Genomic DNA, 26,379 nt, shown 5'->3' on the forward strand with positions numbered 1-26,379 from the left:
TATGCTACACTTTTTGCATTTGTTACTTCTATTCTTTAAGAATTTTGCCCCGCTTAGTTTTGGTTTAAATTTCATTTTTCTATCTACATTGTCACTTCCACAAAGTGAGATCCTGGATGCAGGGACATTACCTAATAAGAGTCTGTTATACAGAATTTGGTACAAATCTAAGGGTTTAGTGAATGCTTCAACACTGCATATGTATAAACACAACAGATGTTAGTGGAGGATTATACAATGTCAATGATAATTATTTTTGGTTCTTTTACTGCAAGTGCTATTATGACTAAATTGGGTTTCTCTTGGTCATGGTTAACTAAAACAATAGAATGAAGTTTATTTACATGATCTGTTTGAGAATAAAGTACAAATTCTTAATGTTACACTAGCCTCAAAAAATATATATATATATCACTCTCTTCTCTGCTTTCCCACAGCCTCCAACCAACTTGACCAACGCACTTACTTAGGAGGACCCACGTAACTAAGCATGTGGATGACAAGCCTGGCCTCACTCTCTTTCCTGCATGAGCACACCCTAAGTTCATGTAAGACAGTCACCACATTGCTGGATCCTTGGTGTAGGTCTCTTCAGGGCTACATTTTATTATCACAAGCGCAAAGATAGAGACAAAGAATTTTATATTCCTTCTGCTATTAAAAAATGGTATCCTAAGAACGTATAAAAACTTAAGTGAATTCCTTGTAGTATGACAGATTAATCATGCCTCATCCTGCAGAAAGAAGTAAGGTGGGAATAAACAAAGGAATTGGATGAATTTCCATTGATGGCTTACAAAATTGTACCGCAAACTCTGTTTCTCATATATTAAAATAGGAGAAAATGAATATGATTTGGGTATTTGCTTACACTGACTTCTTGTCACTTCAAAGATAATGACACTCTTTACATTTGCGTTATGCCTTAATGAGTCTCAAAGTGCTTTCACACACATTATTTCATCCATATTTCCCAGATGAAGAAGCAGAAGCACAGAGCAGGTTAGTGGCCAGATAAGTGGCGTGGTGCCCTCCTCTAGAAGTTAACAGCTTGAATCCTGTCAGCCTGCCCCTGTGGTGGCCCAGATCAACTTCTATGGACCTGTTTCCTTTTCTGGAGGGAAAGTCTAGGGAAGAACTATATGGTCTCTTTTAGCTCTAAAATTCCGTAGCTTGCCCAAAGTCACACTGAGGATTAAGTGACAGAACTAAGACTAACACCTAAGTTTCCTGACTTCAAAAATTCAATACTCACTGAACTGTGCCAAACCAGTACTAATGAGATAGGACCTCTGTTATCATTCTAGCCTGCCTCCTGGATGTTTGAGCTTGTGATCAGTAAGAATCCTAACTACTAGATGAACAGGTTTGCCTAAAAGATACAGGTACTTCTGTCATTGACCTTGGATACCACCAGAGGCCCCTGTGAGACTTTGCTGGTAACAGGCTGGAAGTGGTGAAGACAACATCACGTCATGCGCTGAAATACGGCCTACTTATTATATCATTCCTCCGATGTGAAAGGGAAGTAAAAGATATACTGTATGCCTTACAAGTCATGATTGTGTCCTATTGATAAACTAAAATATGTACAATGATGATAAAGAAAAGAACACAAAGACTTGAAAGAAATGAACAAATAAAAAGACAGCTTGGGGACTGGAGGAGCAGAGGAACAAGACTTAGAGTAACTGAGACTCCCCTTGGACCAAGCCATAAATCTCACAACACACATCTCTGAGGAGCCCTTTCCTCCAGATCCAAAGCAACTTCAGGAAGAATCTCATGGAGCTGACAACACCTGGGTGACCTTGGCTGGTGAGACAAGCCTCTGTGGTTTACACACATGGACTTACTCATACTAAAGACAATTCCCTCCGAAATCCTCAGTCCGCACATAGAGTAAACTTCACTCCATGGAAACACCTTTCACTCCTGGAATACCGATCAAACTTGGACATTTCAGACCTGAAATAGCTTTGCATTCCATTCTCTCTTCCTATGATAAAACAATCACTTTGTGATCTTGCTCCCATTCTCTTTGACAGAACCCAAATGATGACAAAACCTATTAGTTACCCTACATTCCTAAATTTTCCTTTCTAGATTTCCCAAGCAGTCAGGAGCAGACATATGGTAGTGGACCCAGGAGGAATCAAATACTCCATTGTTTCTACACCTTATCTCTGTCCCATGCGACCAGGATGATGAACCATAAGTAAAAAAGGTAGACCCCCTAGCTATGGGGGAATGAGATGCTCAAAGAACAGGGGAACTATATTCTGTGAAAGATCTAAATAGCTACTCTCTTGTGGCAATCTTCTTTTGTCCACCTTTATTCTCTCTCTTTGCTGGCTTCCATCCCTGATATCTATGAATACTAATAAGGATGATGAGAAGACTTATTAAAATGATTTAAGGAAGGAGTAAACTAGGACATATTAGGACAAAAATAAACTGGGCACTAACAACTTTTTGTAATTGAAAGATGACGATGACATTTTAAACCTACTTGCCCTGACCTCTGTTCCAAATGCTAATGCCCACTAATGCATAACACAAATCTCTACCAGCACCAGCTCAGCCGCCTCCAGACAGCCTCTGTCCTCTCACATCTTTGCTGCCCCACACCCCTGCCTCCACTTTCACTGCCCTTGGCCTGTCCACTCTGTCTGTCTGAATCCTTCCAGTGCAGCTCAAGTTCTGCTTCCAGCCCTTGAGGAAGGAAGAGAGGGTATGAGAATAATTACATGGATACACCTATTGTTCTCCCCCAGAAAAACAAAAAAGCAAACTTGTAAAGAGAAACATAATTACAGTACTTGGATTAACAGAGAATGGCATTTACATAGTCACAAAAATATAAACACCAAATATCAAATTAATAATTACAATACATCAGTATTTTGAGTAGTGAAAGGCTTAAATCCTAACCCACCCAAACACAAATCCAGATAATGTTAAAAATTAATACATCAAGAAAGTCGATGTAAGATATTATTTTAAAATACAAAGATGTTATTTTAAAAAATAAAGATAAATATCATATAATTTAATAAGAACTGAAGAAGCTGTAGAGAGCAGACTTGGGAGGTGAAGAGGTGAGAAGTATGACTGAAGAATGCCATTCCTTGTGCTGTTTAGTGAAGCTCAAGTTTTTAAATCTATATCTATATATTACTTTTATTAAAAAATTACATTGAATATTTTTAAAGTAATCACTGTCTGTCAAGCACTGTTCCAAATGCTTTATAAATGATATTTAATTTTATAACCATCTTCATAGGGGACACTATTATTATCCCCATTTTAAAGGTGAGGAAATTAAAGCACAGAGAGGTTAAGTAATTTGCCCAGTATCTTACTACTAGGAATGGATAGGGCCAGGATTCAAACTCAGGCAGTGTGGACCAGAATATGGAGGACTTAACTTTGATGGAAGCCAGGAAAATTTAATTTCATAAGTTATTTTGAAAAAAAAAAAAAAGCTATCTGAATTCACCTATTGATAAATCTAGACAGTCAAAACCAATCAAACTAAGAGATGTGAATAAGTAGAAAGCATTTATTTTCTCATATCTAAAATCCTATATTTTTCCATCAACAACAAAAAACACGGCCTAAACAGCAAGAACAGCAGAAAAGAAAAAGTTGGAAAAAAACTGCAGTCACACAAACTATAGTTAAAAAATGACTAAGTTTCCTTGATATATGAATTTGTTGGAAAACCATTTATCAACAGCCTGTTTCTCTCTAGCAGAGTCCCTCAAGCCAAGAGCCATGTCATTCCCCTTTGACTGATTAATTAGCCAATCAGGGGACATTTTTCATTGTGAGGCATGATGGTTTATTCCAGCTAATGTTTGGTCTCTAATGGCGACATATTAAAGCCAACTCGGCTATTTTAGCCCTGTGGAGTGACCAAAAGGAAAGGATAGAAGATAAATCAAAAGAGCTCCCTTCAGTTTCCCTTCAGTCCTTAACAAAACCCCCAAGGAGCAAATGGCTGGAGGAAAGATCCTCTACCAATAAAGAGAAAAAAACAAAGAAAAGAGAGGTGGAAATGTCTTCAAGCCAAGGGGGATCCTTTCCTGTCTCTGAAGAGCAATAATTTATCCTCTGTTGATTAACAGACCACTGATAGAACGGGCACCAAAAAGTCAATATCCGGCTCTTCTTCCTTTTATCAAAAGCTGTGCTCAATAGAAAATCTAGCTCTGTAATGCTTCTTACTCACTTGGAATGATTTCACCTACACTCTGAATTCGAAGAGGCAGCGAGTAACCTAAGACACTATTTACACACAGATCTCAATTCAGTAAGGCAGCTGCAGACTGTGGCACCAGCTCTCTGAGCTTCTTATCAATCCCTATGCCTTTGACAGTCCACAAAGCACAAAGAAGTAGAAGTTCAAATCTCAGAAGACTACAGTTCCTATAGAGGACAGATGTGCATATTTGGATATCCAGAAGAGAAAAAATTCATCTTAAATATGTTCAGTATGCTGCCTAGCACACTCAATGAGATGGTCTAAGCAGCTAGTCTTTGCTATGAAATTCCACACCTAGACACGTAAAACTACCCAACTTTTTCATCTCCAAATAAACCAAACATCACAAACTAGCAGTCTGTGTCAGATGAGATCACAAACATATTTCACTTGTCTTGACGAGAATTTACCGCCACCATCATCATCCTTATTATTTATGAATTTTGGATACTTTCGGACAGGATATCAGTTTGCTGATTCCCTGTTATCTTAAAGTCAGACTGACTTACACATTTACAGGCATATGCCTGGACTCCATTGACATTTGAATTTGAGGCCTAGGATAAGCTGTTGTTCATATTACGTCTCCTTTTCTGACTGGTCCACCCAGAGACTCGTGCTCTTTGGGCCTTTATCAATTATTAATTCCTCTTTGCAGCTTTTTCTGACATTCCCAGTAAGAATTAATGGCTCCCTGGTCTGTGTTCTCAATTGGCTTCCAGCATACTTCGACAACTGAATTCAATTCACCTACCTGATGCCAGGCATGGTTCTAAATGCTAGAGAGTACAAAACTTCCTGCCGTGTGGGGGCTCCACTCTGAGGAAGACAGTAAACAAGTAAACTAGTACATCCGATGGTGGTAACTGCTATGGAGAAAAATAAAGAAGAGGGTACAAGAGTGTCGAGGTTTTCTGTTGTTATTGTTAGCATTTTTGACTATAAATAGGGTAATCGAGGAAGACCGACTGAGATGACAAAATGTGAAGGAAGGAGGTGGGGGCATGCCATGCAGAGGAACTACCAAGTACTGACACTTGAGGTGAGAGCAATCTGAAGTCCTGGAGGAAGAGCAAGGGAGCCAGTGTGATGAGAGCAGAGTAGGCAAGGATGAAGCAGAGATGAAGTAGGGTAGTAATGGTGAGTGAGTGTGTGTGTGTGTGAGAGAGAGAGAGAGAGAGAGAGAGAGAGAGAGTGAGTGTGAGTGTGAGTGAGTTAGTGTGTGTGTGTGTGTGTGTGTGTGTGTGTGTGTGGTGTGATGGGGGAGGCAGCAGAGGATGGTGTAGGGCCTCAGGCTATTATTGTAAGAATCTGCCTTTTACTATAAGTGTGACAGAGAAACTTGGGAAGATTTTGAACAAAGTACTGAAAATGATCTCAGTTACATTTTCATAGGATCATTCAAGATGCTGTGGGAAAAATATAGAAAAGATTCTGTTAGACTCTCGTAGAGAATTTATTCATTATGTTCAATATGTTTATATGCCTATCTACTCTAGCAGAGGACGATGAAGTCCATGAAGAGGGCCAAGTTCTTTGTAGTTTCACCAATTAGAGTAATGCCTGGGACACTTGGGTACTCAGTAAATAATTATAAAAGGTTAAATTTTTATAACTTTTGAAGTTTTTCCGCTTTTCCATCACGAAATAAGTGCCAACAAACTATATTTGTTGTGGAAGAGAATAAAACAGAACCATACCTATAACTTTTACCTATAAGAGAATATTTTTTTGTGTCTGGCTTCAAGGGTATTAATAGAAGTGAACATATTACGAAGCACAAAGAATCATCTTGGCTGAAACTTAATATCGTTGGTAAACTATTTACTATTTTATCTTAGTTTTCATATCTCCAAGGATGTTATGTTGTCTAGATGGATTTCAGTGACAGGAAAGGGTATGATAAATGGTCTACCAGTGCCTCCTAAATGCACTGTCCCTCAATTCCCTCAGATGGCATTTGATTCCACATGTCCCCAAAAGTTAAATTTTCTGTGACTTCTCCAGATAACCTGTACTACCCTCTCCCTCTTTTAATGGGGACATTCTTTGTATCTAACTTCATCTCTGAAACTCACATTAAAAGTCTGTTTCTCTTACTATTGTTATTTGAATCAGACTGATTTCCAGAATGATGACAGAAATAGTCCTACTAGATGCAGGGGCATAAACTAGGGGCACAATCCCAAGGGTCTTCCTGTGCCTGGGATCTTATTATCTTCACATAAACAGACTCCAAAGGTACTAAAATAATGCATATCTTTAGGGAATAGAGATAGCACTGAATCCTTTAAAAAATTTTTTTATTAAATTCAGTACCATCATCTCCATGAATACTCAATAAATGCCAATGATAAAGAACTTCTCAGTTTTCTTTCATTTTTTAAAGTAATGAGTTCTTTACACTCTAGACAAATGCTTAAACCTCTACCCAAAATTGTACAAGATATCATATTAGAAGGAAAACTACTGCCTTAGCCATTATTGATCTTAAATATTAATGAAAACAAAATTGATATCCCAAGAAGTCCTCTATAATTGCTGTAATGGGAATATGACAATGAAAAGCCTCTTTGCTAGAGGACTTCGAGAGGACTCATTGGCAATGAGTGAGTTTAGTCACTACATTTATATTACATATTGTTCAGTATGTGACTATGTGCGCATGGACTGAAATTGTCTCATTTTGAAGTTATTACTCACCACCTTAAATTCGAGTGTGCTAACAATTACAATGATGATAGCAATCTTAGCAGCAACTAAGATACACTGGGTACCTACTACATGATAGAGACTTTGCCAAGAGGTTTACATGGCTTATTCCTCAATCTGTGCTAGATAATTTATGATCCCCACTGGAAAAAGTTATGCAAGCACCCCAAGACTACCTGAAGGCTCAGAAGAAGAAGCCAAGGCTCAGAGAGGTTAAATAACTTGCCTCAAATCACACAGTCTTCAAACTACTCATGGGCTCAAATGCAGGCTTATCAAACTCTAAAGTGCCTATTTTCGGTACCATATCCCACTGAATGAGCCTCCGTGTAGAGGAACCAGAGAAACGGAACATTTCCTTGGATGACATCTTTCCTTATTCTATTGGTTAAGAAGGTTCTACCATGTTCACCATCAATGTACAATCAGAGAACCACAGAAGGATGGATCCTAGAAAGACATTTCAGTTATTTAGGTATGTAAACCACCCCCAAACTTAGCGGCCTAAAACATTAACAATCATTTCATTATCGCTCACCATTTCCATGAGTCAGCAGTTCAAGGAAGAGCTTGCTGGGCTGTTTGGCCTCAGGGTTTCTCTAGAGAGGTTGTGGTCAAAAGCGTTAGAGCTGGCCTAGCAGTAGGCTGCCCTGGTCCCCCCTCCCTTCAGGTAGTCTGGGGGCACCGGCATAACTCTCTGCATCCTGGCCTCTCCATGTGGGCTACTTTGGGCTTTCTTACAGCTTAGGGGCTCAGGGCAGTTGGACTGCTTACATCAAGGCTAAAGGCTGTAAGAGCAAGTAGTTTAGCTAACAAGGCCCCAGAAATCACACAGCATCCCCACCACTTGATTCTATCAGCCGCAAGCAAGTTATAAGCCTTCCCAGATGGAAGCAGAGGGGGATGGGTCAACCTAGAAGAGTATGTGAAAAGGAAGATATCACTGAGGTCATCTTTGGAAAACAGAGTCTACTACAAGAACATGTGATTCAACACTCTCATTTTATGGATAAGAAAACCAAGTTAAAATAACAGATAAAATAAGAACATCCAAGACAGCTAATTTCACCTTGACACTCAAAATTTCTAATAACTCTTTTAAGTCTTAAATCGCTAAGACAAGCTGCTATTTTCCCTCAAGATTATTTAATTTCTTGTTTGAACGCACCAAAGGATTTTCACATTCATCTCCTGAATAAAGAACGTAAGTAGGTAACGCAAAACTTCAAGTACCCTTTCAAATGTGAGTATTTCATGTGTTCTCTTTACTTCAGAAGCAGGGAACCTTAGGCCTGAAAGGATTCACGCATTTAGTTCCGACTCATACCTATTACAGGAAACTAACCACGAGGTACATCCGATAGCAGGCCCGCTTTCCCAGCCCATGCTGCTTCCTTTCTCTGAGTAGAAATCTTTCTATGAATTTCATCAACTAGTAGTAGTTCTTTTCTATGAAGCATACCAAACAAATCCGTTCCTTTTCTAGAAGACCACTGAAAACGTTCAACATTCAAAGTCAGGATCTCTCTGTAGTCAAGGCAGAATTCCCTAATTGCTTGTCTGCTCATTCCTGTGCATAACATGCTTTCCAGATACCCACGTCCCTAATACCATTCTCTGAGTGCACTCTTTTAAAACACGGCAGCTGGTCCTAACAGAACAGTTCAAATACAGTCACCAGTGCAGAAAACAAGCAAAAAGACTGTTGCTTTCAGCATATGGGAACAACACTTCTAGTGCAGCCCAAGCCTGCAGTCAAGACAGTGGCATACTATGTGTTTTGGCTTAAGTTAAACTTGTGGTTAGGTTACATGCCCCAGCCTCTAATTTAATTCTCATCTAGATCTACCAAATTAGATGTTTCCAGAATTAAATGAGACTTTATATATCTTTATAAATTTCATCTATTTAGTTTTGGCCAAAGTCCCAGCTTAGAGAGATTATTTTAAATCTTAATTCTGTTATCACTGGTCAAAATAATGATGAAAATTACTGATGTCATCATTGCTGGTAAAAATAAACTTTAGACATTAAATGTATTATTTGGCTTGTTGTGGGCTTAGTTCAAATGTATCTCTAACTAAAAGGTTCTTCATTCGAAGATCACTTTACAAATACTAGAGAGGGAAAGCTGTCCAACTTTTGAATGCTGATGCCCAGATCTGAGGTGGGGAGGGGAAGGTAGAGTGATAGAGGTTGGAGGAATAGGGGAGATTCGACTTTAAGAGTCCACACCCTGTAAACCATTTCCCAAACTCAACCCAATTCACAAATATAGGTTATTAACATGAAAATTCAGAAGTAAGGAGAAACAGCCTTCAATTCAAAGACATTTCAAGTAAAAAAAAATTTATTTTAAAAAAAGATCTCTTCTTTCCCCAACGATCTTCTCAATGAGCTGCTTAGGGCAGTTTATAAAACTAGAAGAAAGAACGGTCAAAATTCCCCATGAATTCAATCAACCAAAAAAGAAAGGTCTGCTTTAGTTTTCAGATTGAACAATCTGCAAGAAATTAAAAAGAAAGGGGATTCCTGATAACTGATGCGAATGAGACACAAACCACAAAGAAGTCATGCTATGGTTCAAAAAGCAAAAGGCATCAGAAAAATTCAAGGAAAGTGATCTTTTTTCTTTTTTTTTTTTTTTATCAAGGAAGATTTTAATTGCTTCAAACAGGGAGAGAGGAAGAAAGCACGGAAATCTAACACAAGGCACAATGAACGTGGAGCTGAATGAAACCAAACCCTTCCTTCGTTCGAACAGGTTATCTTTTTTTGTGTCTGTTTTGAAGGTGGTTGCAGTTTTGTTTCATTTTGCTTTAAAGAGATGAGTCTTGAAGGCAAAGTTGTAATGCCTTCCATTCCCTAAATTAGGGTGGCTTAGAGAAAGCCACCTTGACTACACAGCTAGGGACTGAGAAAAGAAAGAAAGACTCACAGGTTTCTAATCAGGTTATAGAGGTGAAGTAAATGACAGTTATTTTGCAAAGAGCCTATGCCAGAAACATGTTGTTTGCAGAAACAAAGTAGGAATGCTGGTAACATATTCTAAATCCTTGATATGGTTTAGGAGTATTTTCTCTAGTGATAAGGCTGAATCAGGAAACAAGTTGGATAGAGGAAGGAAATTGGGAAGGTGGGGGAGGGAAAAAATGAGAGGAAAAAAAACCCGGAGTATCAGGAAGTTCAACCAGATAGGAACTAATGGAATTTGTTTTTCAGTGTCTCCAACTCCAACTTGCAAACCAAGTGAGAAAAGACACACACAGACACACACACACACACTTGTATCTACAACTCCTGGCAGGCACTGGCCAGCACAAGTACTGGCTGCAGGTCTCAAGGGGCCCTAGTAATTTCAATTCAATATATTCGATCATTTCTTTGTCTCCGTAGAAAGTGCATACATCTCCAATTTAGGTGCATTCCAATTCAGAGTTATTGTCCTCCAAATAATATAGTATAAAGATGGTGGGGTAAAGAAGGACTTGAAAATTAGAAATGTACAGAAATGTACAACCAACTAGCTATACTCACACAGAAGAGTTTATTAAAAGTTTTCTGAGTTATTGGTAGTTTGTGATCTTTCACTGTTTAAGCAAGGAGTACTGAATAGCCAGATCTGGCTAAGGAAACAGTGCCCCTGGATAGGCTCTGTGGCTTGAGGGGACACTAAATACCAGAAAGTTAAGTATAGTCCCTGAAAAAGTAGGAAGTCTTTAATTTCTGTAGCAGTGGAAAATGGTCAAGACTATGAAAAACTATTCCAGAGTGAAATGCAATGTCTGAAAGCTAATTTATGGCAAATGGGATTAATTTTGAAAATCATAAAATGTCAAAGCAAACATTTACTCAATAATCCTTTCTCAAAAATCTACTATGTACACCAGTGGGTTATGCTTGGCATGAGACTAGAAATTAACTGTTGAATGTTTCCTACTCTCAGAGAAAAGTTATTTATTGATCAAAATATTTCAAAAGGAAAAAATATTTCAAATATCAACTTTGAAGCTACATAAACCATGAATAACAATTACGATGTCCATTTTTTAAAAAAGAGAAGAACAATGAAATTTCAATTTACTGAATCCCTTCCATGTACCAAATACTGATTTTATCACATGTTAGGGATCTGGAAATGAGTACAACACAAGTCCTCTCTCTTTATGTAGTCCACTGCCCAATATTTGTGACAGATGAAAAAGTCCACATGTAAAAATACAGTGGATCTATTTCTTCATTAGACGTATGAAGGTTAGCAAGAGGATAGAAGGTTTAATTTAAATTTTATAAATGTGCCCTAGCCATCTTAGGTTTAGCTTGGATTGTTTTGTTTTGATGTTATTTCCTTTTTATTTCCATATATTATATGGAAAATAATTAAGGAACAAGATTCTTGGTTTGGCACAGTTTGTTCTATTATACAATACAAGGCTCATTCCTACTACTCTCACAAAGAAAATTTTCATTTTAAGTGATTTTCTTTTTTGACTAGGAAGAGATTTTTTTATGCAGTCTCGATTTTAAAGCTTCTTTTCTGATCAATGACTCCTTTGAAAATCTGTTAAAAGCACTGAACTTTATATACCCATAAACACATGCACACATGCCCACAAACAAATTTTGTATGCAATTTAAAGGAATTTACCAACTTCACTATAATGAGTGTACCAGGGAGCTCTCCTATACTGATGTGTTATAGATGACAAACCTGTCACATAATAACACCACTTTGCATTTATTTATCACTTTACAGTTTGATGTACTTCTGAAATTACTAAAGTAAATGACTTAATAGGCTTGTACTTAAAAGACATCAAATGATCTGATTTCTACGAGTTTTCCTCTAAAGACCCGTAAGACAGAAGTCATAAAATCTCGCCTGGATAAGTGCAGAAGGTAGGTCATAGAGACTACAACAAGCCCTGAAAGCCTGGGTATTCATCGTTACTGATATGAGCAGACTCAGTATCAAACCAAGAGATCAGATGCTTCACAAATATTGTATTTCAAATTAGACAACTCTGTTGGCAACAGTGGTTGCTGGGGTTAGAAATGGTGGTGGAGGGGATGTGACTATAATGAAAGCAGCATGATGGAGACCTCTGTGGCGGGGGAACAGTTCTGCTTCTTAATTGAGACAGTGGTTACACAATCCGCAAGTGTGAGAAAGTGGCACAGAACTAGGCACAAAGACTGTACCAATGTGAATTTCCTGGTTTCCATCTGTACTACTTATGTAACATGCACCACTGGGATAATTGAGTGAAGGGCGAATGGAATCCCTCTGAACTATCTTTGCAACTTCCTGTGCACCTATAATTATTTCAAAACGAAAAAGCTCTTTTAAAAAATAAAAAGCAAAAAGACCTCATGATTGTTATTAAAGGATACTGATGTTTTTTGAATATAAATATATTCAGATCATTCAATTCATTTGAGAGACCAGAAAATGTACAAATAACACAGCATCTATGCTCCAAGACCTCAAGCTAGCTCTTTCTTACATCAGCCTACAGTTCCAATGACATAGTAAAATCATTCCCAAAGCTAGCCCAGACATTTATAATATGCTTCTGACCCATAACAGTTCAACTCTGACTGAAGGCAAAGCAGAGAAGTTTTAAAAGTTAAATCATTATTTTCAGCAAAATGAGAATAAAAGCCAATCATTTTCCTACAACATTATGATAAAGCATTAACTATTTGTCTTTGACAAAAAAAAAAAAATCTCAAAGAAAACTTCTAAAGCATAACTAAAATCATTTAAATGTAGATTTTCTTAAAATGCAAAAAAGTTCATTGACATTGGTAGTATTGTGGTAGAGGGGAAAAAACACAGACTTTGGAATCAGAGAGACCTGGATTTAAATTCTATTTGTGCCATTTTGGAGCTCTGTAACAACCTTGCTGGGTCTCAGTTTCCTCATTGCTAAAAGAGTGCTAATAATGCAACTTCACAGTATTGTTATAAGGATTCAATGAGATACTATCGTAAGTGTCTGGCACAATGTCTAGCACACGCGCATGCTTAATCAAGTTGTAATTCTATTACTATAACAGTCAGGGGTTGTAGAAATTAGTAAGCTTGGGCTAATGTGAGAGATATGATGTTGCCCCAACCCAGAGGTAGTCAATGCCCAAGGTTCTTTACATCTAGCTGCAAAGTAAGGATCACTATCAGCACCTTATGCAGAGCACCTGGCAAGGTCTTAACTGCTTTAACACTAGATGCTGCCCTGGTTTCTGAGGTTCTTCAGGTATTTGACCTCCAGCAGCACCTTTGCTTTGGCAATGCCAAATACAAATTCAGGCCAATGTTGCTATGGGGGTCAAGGGAGTGAGAACAAAGCAATATTCTTTCTAGCTGTGAACAGGAGCCAAAAGAGATTGTATTTTCCAACAAATCTGATCAAAGGCCTCCTGCCCTTGGCTATACAGGCTGTTGTAACTAACACGGTAAGGTTTCTTAGCAACAGGGTATTTGGGGAAGGTACAGGTGTGCCTCAATAAAAGCAAACTCTATATATGAAAATCCACATATATGTAAAATTTAAATTTAAAGGTGACTCTTCTTTGCAGAAAGACTTCTTATTTGGTGTCTGAAAGTGTGATTAGATTTAAATACATTCTATCTTATACATACATGCAGGTGTGTGTCAAATGTAAAATACTGCAGAGGTCCTACCTACTCAGTGTGGACTACACAGCACAGCACAACCAACATCGTTATCACCACCTGGGAACTCCCAGAAATGCAGAATCTTGGGGTCCTCCCCACCCTCCTGAACCAAAATCTGCAGTTTAACAAAATTCCCAGATGTGCGTACATACTAAGATGTGAGAAGCCCTGTCCTAGGAGATTTTCGTGACCCTGAGGCCAGAAGCTCTACCAATACAGTTACATATCAGGGCTTCCACTAGAGGGTCTCAATTCTTATTTTTTGTTAGACATCATAATAATCACTTGAATCATCTGGGCAGGCTTTTTTTTTTTTTTTTAATTAACAAAATTTCTTCTTTTTCGAATACTTAAGCCTGGACTCTCACCCAAGATTTGAATTTGATAGGTCTGGGGTAGGACCCTGGCATTAACGCTGCTTAAAAGCTCCTTAGGTGACTGGAGTCAAAAGGTTGTGGAGAACCACTGCTAAAGATCGAGAGCTGTACAGTGATAGAAAACTGTCTCCTCCAAACAATTAGAATTTTAAATGCATCATCAGAAGAAAACATTAAACTAGAATGAGAGGTTGAGATATACCCGGATATAAATCTTGCACAAAACATAGTATTATATCAAATTTGGTCTTTTCTATACCAAGTGTACCAAAATAAACTTTCCCTGGGCTAGTAGTGTGCAATTATTTCTGAAGCTCAAATACTGACTCACTTTAACATGATCACAAATGATTACACCACCAAAAAGTAACACCAAACAGTGTTGAAAACCTCATGACACCTGACACCTAACACCAGTAAGTCCTCAAGCATGTAGATGTCTGCCAGAGGATTAGAAATCTCTGATCTTCTATAATGAAAAACTTTCCTGTGCTTACCATGTAAATTCCTTTAAAGTTCTACCAAAAGCCCATAAATAATATTTCCTTCCCTGATCTGCTCAACTGTAAAATTTCAAAGAGAGTGTTGGAGAGATGACGGTTAGGGGCAGTAGGGTTGGCAGCAGGGAGAAAAGGGAGGATCAAGGAATCCAAGAATGCTAGGATTGGTAAAAGCCAGTGCAACCTGAATGCAAGCCTGAGAGCTAGAACAGGAGGGTTAGCATCAGGGCTCCACGGTGGGATGTGGGGCTAAAGCAAAGGTTCAGTGTGGCTGCAGGAGGGGGCTGTTAGGGCAGAACAGAGGTGACAGAGTCTCCAAAAGGATCCTGAAATCACTTTTTGTTTTTTTTGGTCAAAGGAGAGGTGTTCAAGAGGAAGACAGATAAGCCAGATGCAAAGTCCTTAGCAAACAAGGCAGAGGGCCTAACCCAGGTGATACAGTAACCACTGAGAGGTAGAGATGCAACCAGAAGCGGGGCTGTCTGATGACCCCTGCTCTTTCCAACAGCCTCTGGTAAATGAAGCATCTAGTGTGGCCCAATATCAGAAGCCACCTGCCTATGATACGACTCAGCACAGACCCACAGGCACCACCCCTCGGCAAGCCCTGGGCCCACATTTCCCTTCTGGCCGGGGCCTGCTTCCTTGGTCCTCAGGGATAAAGCTATAGGGACAGAAGAATGCTGAAGTACTAAAAATTTAGTCCTAACCTGCAAAGGAAATCGCCAAACAAAATTTCTAACAACTGGTAATTCCAGAATCTTTGAAAATAATATTAAGTAACACATAGCTACCAACCTAGAAAAATGTGTCAGTCAGGAGAAATAGCAGAAATAAATGAAACGAGTCTTTTTTGTTCTATAGTCATCAAGGGCCTTGACTGGGAACCAATACAGGAACATAAGTATGACATACTAGATTAGCTAAGTGATAGCTGGAGCAACCATATATTCCAGACTTGCATAGACAATGTTAATTTGAAATATTTTTATCTCATTAGCTCTAAAAATCCACATTTAAAAAATTCTAATATCAACATATACACTACAGCCTGGGCTGTATCTTATAATTGAAAATGGTGCAAAATTTTTTGTTCTAGATTACACAGCCCAATTTAATAATTATGATTATAAATTATAGATTCATTCCATTTAGGGTGCAGTTTGGTCACCCTATCCTTATTTTCTAGTTCTGAAAAAAACAGCATTATACAATAGAAGAAATATTACATCTAAATCCCTTCCAGACTCTCAACGCTGATCCAACACCATTTCAAAATGTTTTAAAAATGGAACAGACCAGAACTGGAGTACGCATAAGATATTCTTCCTCCCTAAGTCATATTCCAAATAGAGTGATGCAGTCTGAGCAAAGCAAACGAAATCGACGCATGCAGCCTCTGCCTCTCCTGGAGATGGGAGAGAGATCTTCCCCTCTGAATAGATCAGCAACAGGATTCATCCCTAAGGCTATAGTCTACATCTCATAGGACAATAACAAGAAACCCAGTTAATACATATCCTTTTTCAGATTCCCTATAAAACATATTATCTACGAATTATTATTATTAAGAAGATCACATTTAGCCTTTGTAAGAAGCCTCTAAAAGCCTCTAAAAGTTCTTTTTTGGTAGCTTTGTCTGAAAACTATTTGTGATAAATAGTTCTATACACAGTTGAAAATCGCGTGGAAACAGAAAATAACAGCTGTATGTGCCTTAATACCTCGGGAGTCTTCTTACTCTGTCTTTTCCCAAAAATGCAGTCAAGATCTGTTTTGCTCCGAGATGACAGATCCTTCCCTAGAAAAACAACACAATGCCTTTTAGTAAGACTATTCTTTCAAAAATATGGAGTGCACATATAAACTATAAAACTTCTGGAAGTAAAATGGGTTTTGGAAAAGAAACAATTTTGTAAACTATTGACTATCTCCTCTTCACAGACTACAACTCTTTAATAAAATCAACTAAATTTTAAAATCACTTAAAAATCAAATAGTGTTTGAGAACCAGAATCTATGACATTCTCTTAATGGTAGAAACAACCAAGAGCATGTAGACTGAGAGAAAAACTAAATTCTAAAGCTACCTCTACTACTGGTATGCCTTTGAGGTATAATTTCTGGGTCTCTGGGTTTCCCATTTATAAAATAAATCTTATTTACTTTAAGGCGACATGAGCTACTTACTTAGGATTAAGAAATACAGATAAAGCCTCAAGACCCCACATACACGCATGAATGAGAACATACTGTATTTGACACACAGGAGCTCAATAATTAATAAAATGAATGAAAATTTCAAAAGAATAAATGCAAATAAAAATTATTGTATTAGGGTGAAAGAGTTTTAGGTTTTTCTTTTGAAATGTTTTTTGTTATGGCTATATCAGCCTTAAATAATAGGATACATGGTAAGAGCAGGAAATTAAATGGTTTCTGGCAAGAGCAGTGGCAAAAGGACCCATGATTCTTATTAAAAACACTAAACTTTTTTACTTAATTTCAAACCCATAAACTAATTTAAAATGCACTTCTTTGGAATTACCACTTCTACCAAAAATACTCTATGAGCAATCAACCAAATGTATTTCCATTTGTCAACTTCATGGTAAATGCCTTTTAAAATGTAACTACTACATGTAAAGTTTTGAGGCTCTGGGGGAGTGTGGCTCTGGGTTAGACACAGGAATTTTTGTTTTGAGTTGGAAGCCTGAGTTCCACTGTCATTGACTCACTTGGTTTCCTGTAGCAAACTGACTTGGCAAAGTAATGTCATGACCCAGAAGGTTCTAGTTCACTGACTATCACCGGGGCATTCAAATATGATATTGCTCAGTGACTCCATGAAATTAAAAAACAAAGCACCTTTCAATTTAATGCAAAGCCAGGTGCCAAAACAAGTTTCAGAGGCAGCAGCACCATATTCAATGGTCCAGTCAGTACGGCCTGTTCTCATCAGGAAGGACATGCTCCTCTGTGGCTCTACTCTGCTCTCCCTTTTAGTCCCAAGCTAGAAATGAAGGCTTCCTGGTTCTAATGGATTATTAAGTAGAACCCAGACAAAAGACCACAAAGGAAACTGACTTAAGAACAAAATGAAGCATGTCCTAGATAGGAACTCAGAAAATAAACCAGAAAAGTGGGGAATAAAATTGGTCGTTGTGGGGAGAAGTGGACAAACCCTCAGAAGGTCTGGAGACCTATTCTTAGCTTTGTCATTAGCATAACCCATTTTGCACTGCAGAGCACTTTCAGGGTTGCAGTTTCTATTTCAGAAAAAGGAGTTGTACTTAGTTCAAAATATGTATTGGCCATCTATCCTAAACTATCTTCTGAAATGGAACAGAAAGCCTAAAAGAAATGCAAATTCAGACCTCTTTTACAGCAATTCAACTACAAGGAATGCTGGGGGGATTAAGGAAGGGAGAGTACATGAAAGATTACAATTTTAAAATAGGACGCCAAAATATGAACATGCAGAGATCAAAAACAAATCTAAACATCAAAAGGAAAACTGCCAAGCTAGTAGAGACAGTAAGCTATACCAATGAAGGTGCAAGTGTTTCTAAAGTTTTGGTGATGGGTTCTTGTTTCAGAAATTTTTATCCTTTAGCAAAGTTCACTTAAGTAAATGTAGAAACCAGGATTGTTACAGGCCTTGCTCTGGATTTGATCTGGAAAACAAAACACAGAGAAGAATTAAGAGTCAGAGACCAATGGAAAGGAACTCCAAGGCAGGTAAAAATGGAAGATGGAAGCAATACTGAAATAGTTATTTGTTAATAGTCCTGGTTGAATAGTTTACAAATGTCATGAAATTATGGCCACTTTTAAATAAAATATACATAAATGAGTTTAAAAGCTATTTGGTCTCAGTTCTGAATTACAGTCAAATCACAGAAAATATTGTTGATAGATCTCAGAGAAAATGACAATCAAAAAATTGAACAGACTAAGAAACATGTTATCTGTCTGGTTTTGGATCTTGTATCTATTAGTCTTCAATTGGCCATAACATTTTGAGAACCAGGAAAAAAGGGCTTCCAAGTTGATGTAACAAAGATCCAGGAAAGGATGAGCAGATAGAAGAGCACTTTGTTTATGATCATTTCAGCTGCTTTTCTAATAATCATGAGTATCAGGTTTTCCAGTCTATCAGAGTAGCAAATTAGAAGGGAGGAATGTTACTGCTACAGCCAGACACACATACGACACCAAGAAGTCCACATGGGAAGCAAATGAAACTATGAAAAATAAACATAGGAAGTTAAGAATCAGAGATTTGGAGCCTTTTAGTTTAAAGGCAAAAGTCATATATAGAACCCAACAAGATCTAAGGAGAAAACTATAAAATATTATATGATAACTGAAACTCAAAAACTCAGGAGTTTTTTTACTCAGATAAAGAGGCAAGGGCAAAGAAATGCAGGTTTGAGAAATAAGCTTATTAAAATGTTAAGGCTTATGTAGGTAGTTTCACTTGCCTGGAAAATTTATTTGCATTCCCCTATCAAGGATAAAACAAATAATATTATATTTTGATTTTTTTTTTTTTTTTTTTACGTGAAAACACATGAGGCCAATAATAAGCCTGGGACAGAAGATTATGACAACTTCACTGCAAAGATAATGTCAGAAAACCAGAAAATGTGAGAGAATCAGAGAAGGGGGAGAAATAATAATAAGACGAAATTTTTTTAAAGCCTGCAATGGTGCTACTTTATATTTAAATGTCAAAAGACTCAGAAGAGGAACTTCATTGCCCATCACTAGGCACAGTGTGGGGAGGAGTTAACCACGCTAGGAATACTACAGTCTGTTTCCAGACGAGCAAGCCAACTACCAGGACACGTGTTGTCCATGTAGTTTCCTTGTTTAAGAAACAAAATACTACAAATTGTCACAAGGATAAGAAGTCTGAGCAAATTATCATGATAAAACTGCACAAGTACAGTTTCTGCAACTTTTCATCTACCCATTGCACAGCTTGGGGGAAAAAGCAATGAATGTCTCTTGGCAACTGCTTACTGTATAGAGAAAAACTTCAACGGTTTGGTAGAAATTGATATTTTCCCTATTGTTTCCTCTCTGCAGATATAGCATTGCCAAACATTTTTTGAATTAAAATAAACTATTTGAAGTTTGGCTTTTAAACAAATATGAATGAAGTTAACTTTTAAAAGTACATAATTATTTCAAATATAAAATTATAAATTTAGGACTAGAGAAAAAAATAATTATGTGTCAGAACTAAAATGATACAGCCAATACTTAGGCAGTCGCAAATTTTACAATGCCATTGCTACTGTAACCTCGCTGAAGTAAAGATTTTACCTTCACTCTTCACACCAAGCTATATAAAATGACATCTTCTCAGTTATTAGTTTTCTAGACCATAGATGGAGTTACTATATGAATCATTCTCATCCAATAAGCAAATTACTTACTTCCATTATGAGCACACCCATGGGCTAAAATCTTTATTATCCATAATGCTGAACAATCAAACGTTCCATATAATGGAGTCATTTCTGGCAAGTGTTAAAATAGAACCTATTTTAGAACTCAATAATGACTTAAAAATCTTTCCTCATCTTACAAAAGAGGAAACTGAGTCTGAAAGAAGGGAAGTGGTTAAGTGATTTGTCTGGGAGTGATGGCCAGTACCCAGGTTTCCTGTGACCTAAGAGAGTCTACCTTAGAGGAAACTCAAGAGTTTATCATTCATGTCCAGTGACAATAGCTGTGCTACACGAAAATTTTTCTTTTAGTAAATTAAAGACTTTAAAATAAACTTTCCCTGTGGACTGTTAATATAGGTGGTAAATAATGACTTTCTTTACTACCTGGATTTCTGCCTCCTTCTCCCATTTTTTCAACTTATTCCCAGTCTGCATTTCCTCTGTTTTCTCAGTTTCCTCTGCTACCTAACTCTCTTTGCATCATACCAGTGCCCCACTTCTCCCTAAGAAAAGCTAATAAATAAGCACGCCTCAATTTAAAAGAGAGAAAATGAAGGCACGACACACCAGGCAGGTTGACAGGGTCAACGGGCAAGGGAGTAGCTTAACTAGAAATAAAAAGCAGATACTCCCAGCACCCATTAGATTAAAGTAGACTAAAGAGGTTTATCCCAGCTTCAGCAAATGCTTCGGATGAACTCATGCATGTAGTCAGGTACTAAAAGAACATCAGAAGATTTTATTTGCAAGAGTGAAAGCTAAAAAGGCTACCATACCACTCAAGAGTTATAGACACTTTTAATTGCATTAATTTGCTCAACACCCTTCTGCTCTATCTCTACTTCTTTCTATAGGGTCTAATTAAAAATAAAGGAGGAATATATAAGGGATTGGGTATGAAGTGACCAGTTAGCCTCTCTTCAAAAGGACTGAGGGGCCAACAAGGACTACCTTCTGTTCTGCAGCAGGCAGGGGGTAGACAGAAACCCGAATTGGAAGCCATACAGAAAAGCAACGAAGAAGGTTCTAGCCTGAGAGAAAAAAAAAGGACAACACGAGAGTCATGCAACCACATCTACTGGGAGAGCGAAGGGGGAAGCCCCAGTCTCTTCCTGCAAACATGACGAAAGCCATTCGGCTCCCAAACACTATTCAGCTCTGCCATAGGCTCTCATTTAAACCAAACCCATTCCTACCTTTTGGGGTCCTGGACCCAAATGAGAACGACCATTAATGGTTTAAAGTAGTGAGAATTCCAGCTGCCACTGCTATTCAGGCAGGTTCTAGGAGTTAGGGAATTCCCAATCAGGCCATCAAGACTAAAGCAAAGAGGTGTGCTTTTCCTGCCATTTCGAGGTAGAAAGGTACATCTAATCTTGTACAGATGAATCATCCAGTGGTGACTAAATATCACAGCATAAATTATCATATTAATACTTTAAGTATACTATGTAATAAGTAGGTTTTTGTGCCTGGAAAGTGCACACAATGCATAATAACACTGTTCTACAGGAAAACATTTGGAGTTGAGTTCACGTTAAATTGTTTCTTAGCAATACAAGACTGCCACTTAGTGGTTAAAAAGGACAACTGCGCTCACAATTGACCATAAGTACTGGGAAGGGAGTAAGGAAGACAGGATTTACCACCCAGTTCTCATGATTTCTAACATTGTCTTCGCATTGACCATGGGATGCCAAGTCAGCACTCCACGAAATGAAGAAATGATGTGGAATAATTTAAGAGTCAACTCGGGAGTGAGATTTCCCAAACCGGAGTTCTCAATAAAAAGCATAATTCTCTAAATGGACACCTTTTCAGAGCTTTTCGACACCAACATTAAGCTCTGAAAAACAAGAAAATGTAACAAAAAATGTTGAGCAATAAATTAAATTTGTTTTCTGACCTAGCCATATAAAGTTCCTTTTCTCCTCTAAAGAGCAAGTTGACTTCTGCTTTCAGCTTCACTGAAGGACTTTGTACATAGTCTAAACAAATCCAGGGCCCTACCTCAGGGCTATGAATCTGAATCTGCTCCTGTTAACAAGATTCCCCAAAACTGCTGAAAGTTAAGCACTGCTTTAGATTAATCCAGACAAACCATCCATGAGTTCCCATTTCTATGTAAAACAAGAAGCGACGCTGAAGAGCTAAGAATGCTTTAAGAAACTCAGTGTGAACACAGGAGTTTTCAACAACAAAGAAACGCTTAATTTTACCTTTTGTGAATTTCATATAATGAACACGGTTTTTGGAGATTTTGGACTTCTCTTCAAGGCTGAAAGATTTCTTTTCTTTGTTGTCTGAGGAGTCTTAAAACAATGAAAAGCATTACATTAAACTCTGTAATCCATTCTTATTTATTCTTACAATGACATGGTCTTATTTAAATAAAATATTTAGGAGTCCTATTATTTATTACTGAACTCTAATCAAATGATTAGAAATACTTTTAAACTGTGTGGTACAAATTAGACATGGCTACTCTTCAGAAATTTATAAAATCTTTGAGGAAGAGAAATGAAACCTTGTGTTCACACAAAAACCTACATACAAATGTTCATAATAGCCTTATTTTTAATAGTACAATACTGGAAATAATCCAAATTTTTCAATGGGTGAATGGATGAGCAAATTCTGGTATCTTTATTTTGGAACACTACTCTGCAATAAAGAGCAATGAGTTTTCTATACATGCCACATCCTAGATGTACCTCAAAGGCATTCTGCTTGGAGAAAAGGTCAATCTACATACTATGCGATTCCATTTACATAACATTCTTGAAATAACAAAACTATAGAGATGGAGAATAAATGGTTTCCAGGGGACAGAGATGAAAGTGGGGTGTTGGAGGTTAGAGGGAGGGAAGGTGGATGTGAATACAAAGAGGCAGCATGAGGCAGCTCCTTTGTAGTGATGAAACAATCCTGTATCTTGATTATAGCAGTGGCTATAGGAATCTAAACATGTGATAAAAGTGCGTAGAGATACGCACACAAATGAATGAATGAGGCTAAAAAAATGGTGAAAACTGAATACAGTCTGTTGGCCTAATTAACAGTCAACACCAGTGTCAATTTACTGGTTTGGATAGTATACTACAGCTATATCAGATGCCACAATTGGGGAAAACTGGGTGAACGGTACTCAGGGCCCTTTGTAGTACTGTTTTTGCAACTTCCTATAAGTCTGTAATTATTTCAAAATAAAAAATTATTTTAAAAATGCTTTCAGACAATTCTTTGCATGAATTAATTGTATCGATAACCTGAAACTCTCTTCTGCAGTCACTTCCCAAGAATAGCTTGAGGTTTTTTTTCAAAGACTTCCCACCAGTAAATTTTTCTCTGCCTTTTGTGACCAAACACTTCATATGGCATGTAATATTCTCAATCTGATGTCTCAAAGACAAATCACCTAGCAACTTATCAGCTTAAAGAATCTATTATTAATTGAAGATGCGTTCAGTACTAGGCATTGAACTAAGCTTTCTAAGCATTTCTGTATTTCTTTTTACAACCACCCTATCAGGTAGATGCTATGATTATTAAAATTACTTCACAGGACACTGAAGCACAGAGGGGTTGAATAAGGCACTTCTGGGAGGTGGCTATGATGGGACTCAAACTCAGTCAGGTCTGAGTAAGAGTGCATGTTCTTAACCACTGTGTCCCTGACAGAACTGCCCTCCCACTTCAGAGGACGTTAAGAATCCCCTTGGGAGCTTCTCCGTCTTCTGAGCGTACAGAGTTCCCAAAATCCCGAGCAAGGGCAGACCTTAAGGGAATCAGTTTCTACCTGCTTGTCCATATGCATTCTTCCCTAAAACTGCTCTGATTCTGAGTGGATGCATCAATCTGATTCTCCTTCTTCACGTCTCCCATGTGTCCTCCTCCTGCTTTACAGAAGAAAGGTACAACTCTTCTCTTACCAGAGATAAATAGGGACAAGCCCAAGTACTGGTGTCAGGGAAGTGTCTTCTAATCAAACAGCAAAAGCAGCCCCATTCCCCATACCAATCTAACTCATCAAGAGACGCACTTCCAAAAAGAGTTTACTGTTCTAATAATTATCAAAATGTATGTTTCTTGGTACTATTAATTGTAACCTACTAATTTTAATGTCAATCTAAAGAAAAAATATTTATATGTAAAGCCTTGAGGTTACTAGAAATAAACCAAAAATTTATATGTATTTGTTTTGTGGCAGAAAAATATGATAGGGTGATGAATTTTAAGAAGTTTAAGCAAACAAATATATTAACGTAAAATACTACAGGGTATATGCAATGGAAAGGAACTATAAAATATAACATTTCTGACTATTAAGGAAAGACTTGTCTATTTCTAAATAGATAACAATGGGTATCAACTGCTCTGGTATTTATCATCCATTGATTTTATTTTAAAATGCCAGTATTTCCCAATAAGCCAGAAATTATAGTACTTTGCAACTACTTAAAGCTATGATTAAAAATACCATAGATGTTAATATAAAAATGTGAGCAGTTTTTAAAAATTCCCTTAGAGGAAATGTGAGCAAAAAAATTGAAGATCCCCATCCCAAACCACACCTTTGTGGATGACAGGTTATCAGCATCCAGTTTATTTCCAAAAATATTGAAAGTCACAAGGAACAAAATATCTAATGGAAGTAACAAACATTTCCTAAAACCAGGAGATAAGTCCACCGAAAAGCTAAGTTGAGTCTGGCACACAGTAACTAAGTGAGACAGGACAATTTTTTAAAATGAAATTTTAAAGAATATACTGATTTTTGTATTCCATAAGGAGATAAGGTTTACTTCTAGAACCTTTTAAGATTCTAGGAGAAAGCAGTATGGAATCTCTGCTTAATCAAAAGGCAAACTGTGTAAATTTGGTAAGCAATCTTAAGGAAGTAAAAATATTATTATAGCAAAAAAATGTTACTAGGTTATTATGTCGTTTGCTTGTCAGCTTTAATATGGCCAAAATTTCACTTAGATGAAGTGGATTTTTACTAAAGATCACATGGCAGAAAAATAATTTATTAGCTTTCCAGGTCCATTTCTTGGACAGGTTTTCCCTTAAAGAAATATTCTAAAGGCTTTTCAGTACTGAGACTGGTAATTAGCAAGGCCTGGTTGGGACGTACTGAGCTAGACAGGAAGCAGGACAGCAATTGCACCGCCCCTACCACAGGGCTACCGGTACCCTCTAGTGGTCTTGAGGTGGAACTTAATCTACAGATTAGTAACTTCTGCTGTCCATGATCTAAGATAACTCTATGTCTTTTGCAGAAAAGAATCAACTTGCACAGATGAATCTGTGGACAGGGCTGTGCGAGGACAAGGTATCACTGCTGGAATCTGTCATGCACTTACTACCTTCCTGACAAATAACACAAGAGTCCCTTTAAACAAATAATACAAGGGTCACTTTAAACATTTTACTGACTGCATTTCGATATTACTTCAGGAAGGCCCGACTACAACAAAAACTGGAAAAATCCAAATGTCCATGACCAGGTGAATGGATAAACAAACTGTGTCATACTCATACAATGGAATATCACTCAGGAATGAAATGAATTACTGATAAATGCAACAACATGGACAGAACTCAGAAGCATGCTGAGAAAAGAAGCCAGACGGAATAGACAATACAAATCTAATCTACAGGGACAGATCGGTGGCTGTCTGGCACCAGAAAACATGATGGGCAGCGGGGAGAAAGGAAAGGAGCTGACAGGGAAGTGACTCAAGAATATTCCCTGGAGTGATGAAAACTTCTTTATCATGGTTATTATGGTTACAAAGGTATATATACATTTGTCCAAACTCATGAAACTGTACCCTCAGAAATGGGTAAATTGTATTGTATATAAATTATACCTCAATAAAGTTTACTTTTAAAAAAGATTACAGGCAGAGTTCTGCTTTCAGTAATGGTGGACTAGCTAATTTCAACCATCTCTATTGCTAAGAAAACCAGGACAAAATATTGGGGGTGGGAGTGGGGGGTGGTTATTGCTCAAAGATATTATCGTGTGGCTAACAAAACAGCAAAGAACTACAGAGTCACAGGGATAAGGAAATCCAGGGAAGTGAGTCTGACATTTGGGGCTTTTTCCCCCATTGACTGTCAACTCTAGAAAAGGCAGCTGAGATGTTGAGAAACTAAGCAGGACATTCAAAGAATGTTAAAAGTTTTTAAAAAGAGAGAACAGGAGAACTAAAATAAGTTTGTATAGAAATTTTGAGTTTTGTAGCAAAGGAGAGCAGAAATAACAGTAAATGAGGTAAATGGAGTCAAGAAAAAGATTTAAAATTCGCTTTTGAACATTTTTTTTGAATAGGACATAATGCACATGGTACAAAATTTTAAAGGT

General features: G+C 37.5%; 1 protein-coding gene across 3 annotated transcripts in view; it reads right to left on the reverse strand.

The window, feature by feature from the left end:
• The window catches only part of PINX1 (PIN2 (TERF1) interacting telomerase inhibitor 1), a 68,063-nt gene that overhangs the window by 29,955 nt on the left and 11,729 nt on the right, over positions 1 to 26,379 (reverse strand). For 2 of the 3 annotated variants that reach the window (XM_015600695.2, XM_006906297.3), the window contains exons 5-6: positions 22,226 to 22,318; positions 16,266 to 16,342 (exon numbers count right to left, since the gene is read on the reverse strand). In XM_015600695.2, coding sequence (XP_015456181.1) covers positions 16,266 to 16,342; positions 22,226 to 22,318 — 170 coding nt within the window. The remainder of the gene's footprint in view (positions 1 to 16,265; positions 16,343 to 22,225; positions 22,319 to 26,379) is intronic. The other variant, XM_025042962.1, reaches the window with a different exon arrangement.

The sequence above is a fragment of the Pteropus alecto genome, unplaced genomic scaffold (genome assembly GCF_000325575.1).
Source record: "Pteropus alecto unplaced genomic scaffold, ASM32557v1 scaffold50, whole genome shotgun sequence".
NCBI classification, from domain to species: Eukaryota; Metazoa; Chordata; class Mammalia; order Chiroptera; family Pteropodidae; genus Pteropus; species Pteropus alecto.